This window comes from Apis dorsata, unplaced genomic scaffold, assembly GCF_000469605.1.
Source record: "Apis dorsata unplaced genomic scaffold, Apis dorsata 1.3 scaffold_169, whole genome shotgun sequence".
NCBI classification, from domain to species: domain Eukaryota; kingdom Metazoa; phylum Arthropoda; class Insecta; order Hymenoptera; family Apidae; genus Apis; species Apis dorsata.
Window position 1 is genome coordinate 131,950 of NW_006263457.1, and position 2,160 is coordinate 134,109.

General features: G+C 46.3%; 1 protein-coding gene across 2 annotated transcripts in view; it reads right to left on the reverse strand.

The window, feature by feature from the left end:
• Nucleotides 1-1,075: 1,075 nt before the first annotated feature.
• LOC102677617 (adenylate cyclase type 3) overlaps nt 1,076-2,160 on the reverse strand; it is a 14,000-nt gene continuing 12,915 nt past the window's right edge. For both annotated transcript variants that reach the window (XM_031509664.1, XM_031509663.1), the window contains exons 7-9: nt 1,763-2,068; nt 1,360-1,695; nt 1,076-1,284 (exon numbers count right to left, since the gene is read on the reverse strand). In XM_031509664.1, the coding sequence (XP_031365524.1) occupies nt 1,102-1,284; nt 1,360-1,695; nt 1,763-2,068 (825 nt within the window). In that variant the 3' untranslated portion in view covers nt 1,076-1,101. The remainder of the gene's footprint in view (nt 1,285-1,359; nt 1,696-1,762; nt 2,069-2,160) is intronic.

The window sequence follows — 2,160 nt, forward strand, 5'->3', positions numbered from 1 at the left end:
AAAATTTGTGTCGCAAAATTTTTCAGCAGAAGCGTGTTAATCTCGCTTGAACATGGTGTCACGACGATTAGAGAGACGATTGAGATCGTAAGAAAGCGCACGGTCGGCGCAACGGCAATAATTAGTTCCAAGAACGCGCTAGCTTGAAGGAATATCTCGATACTCTGTGCGAGCCACTTTAGGAAAAACACCTACCCCTAATTGACCACGCTTCAACCCTCGTCGCGGGATCTAGAAAAATAGAGTGGACGATCGCGTAGAGATCACCTACCACAACGATTTATACGAGCTATACACACTTTCTTAAGTTACGTATCTACTTGGATCGATCGACTAGACACCGTTTCTCATTTTCAAAATTAGTTTCAGCTAATTAAATTAATCCTAGATATGCAAGATTCGACTGGATTCTTCGATTCCTTTCTTTTTATCGGTTCAATTTCGACTCGAGCTTCGAAGCCAGCCTACTACGATGCTATTATTTTTCTTTTCTTTCGATCGATAGATTCTACCTAGAATAGGATCTTTTCTTCTAGTTAACTGAATCACCAGATCCAAGATGATAAAACGTTTCACACTTTTTATACAGCGAAGCAGTTTCCTCTCGAGTGTCGTTTCTAATAATCCTAATTGTTTCTTCGATTTTGTACCCTGTTCTTCGATAATCAATAGTAGACCTCACGGTTTGCGACAGCGGTAAGAATTTTTCTTCGGTGGCTGACTTTCTTTTTTTCTTTTTGGAGGTTGATATATGCTATGATAAAAATAATTCCTTCGATCGAACGAAAATGAATTCCTTCTTCTCAAGGAATCTTTCAAAAGAATCTCCCAATCAGCCTGAGTTTCTCCTCTTCTCCTTCCTCCTCCTCCTCTAAAGATTCTCCATCTTCAAAAAAATGTGATCGCTCACCGTCGAAAGACAGATCTGCGTGATCCTCTTCGAACGTTTTCCCAGCTCGAGGATTCTTATATCGAGAGAGAGAAAAATCCTTGCTCGACGAGAGAGGTCCCCCTCCACGTGAACGAGGAAGGCTTCGAACTTGTTCCTTTTCTTTTCTTTTCTTTTTCTTTTTTTTTAGAGCCTTCGATAGATGTCGTAGCCTACTGATAGATGATCGGATGGGCGGGTTCGACAGGCAGGTCGCTGTCCAGGTTCAAGGACACGCCGTCCTTGGACACCAGGTAGTGGGTGAGCAGCTGGCCCTTCCCCTTCACGAACACAAGGCCTCGTTGCTCGAAGCCGAAGCCGAAAGGCTCGAGGATCTTCCGCGTCTCGTCCGTCACCTGTATGCACGATCTCCATGATTATTTTCGATAAAGAAAAAGAATGGAAAAGGTATTTGAATATTCGAATATTACCTGGATGCAGCCCACTTTCCCAGTGCTCTCCATCCTGGACGCAACGTTCACGGTGTTCCCCCATATATCGTAGTGCGGCTTCCTGGCCCCGATCACCCCGGCTGTGACCGGGCCGTGATTGATACCCATCTTAAGCACGAAGTGGTTGAAACTCTGCTCGTTGATGCTCGACAACGCTTTCTTCAACTCGAGGGCGAATTCGACCAGGGTCGACAAGTGGCCCCATCGAGGCGCGTCCTCGGATTCCGACGACTCGGTTATCCCGGACGCGGCCATGTAAGTGGAGCCTATCGTCTTTATCTTGATGATGTCCTTGAACTTGTTCTGATCGAGGATCTGAAAAATGGAAAAATAATAATAATAATAATAATAAATTTTCTCTTCGAAAAATTTCGTTGCTCACCGCGTCGAAATCGGATATGACTTCGTTCAGGAATCTGAGACACTCGAGGCCTTGGTTGTTGATGCTCTCCTCGCTGTAGAAATCGGCAAAGTTGGGCATGCTGGCGAACAGGACGCCCACCTCGGCGTAACTCTGGCTGTAGAGGTCGTCGTGGTGCCTCGCCCTCGAGAGGAAATACGCTGCCACGTGGGGCGGGAGGATGTTGTATATGAGGGCGCCGTTCCTTCGTTTCATGTCGGCCGCCCTTTCCCTCTGCGCCACCACCTCCCTGCCCCTTAGGTACAACATCCTCCTAGACTTCTCAGCCTGCGAATCGATCGAGCACGAGGCTAGTCGAGTCGAGTCCTCGAAACCTCGGGACCTTAACTTTACCCTTAACTTAACCTTTTTTTTTTTTT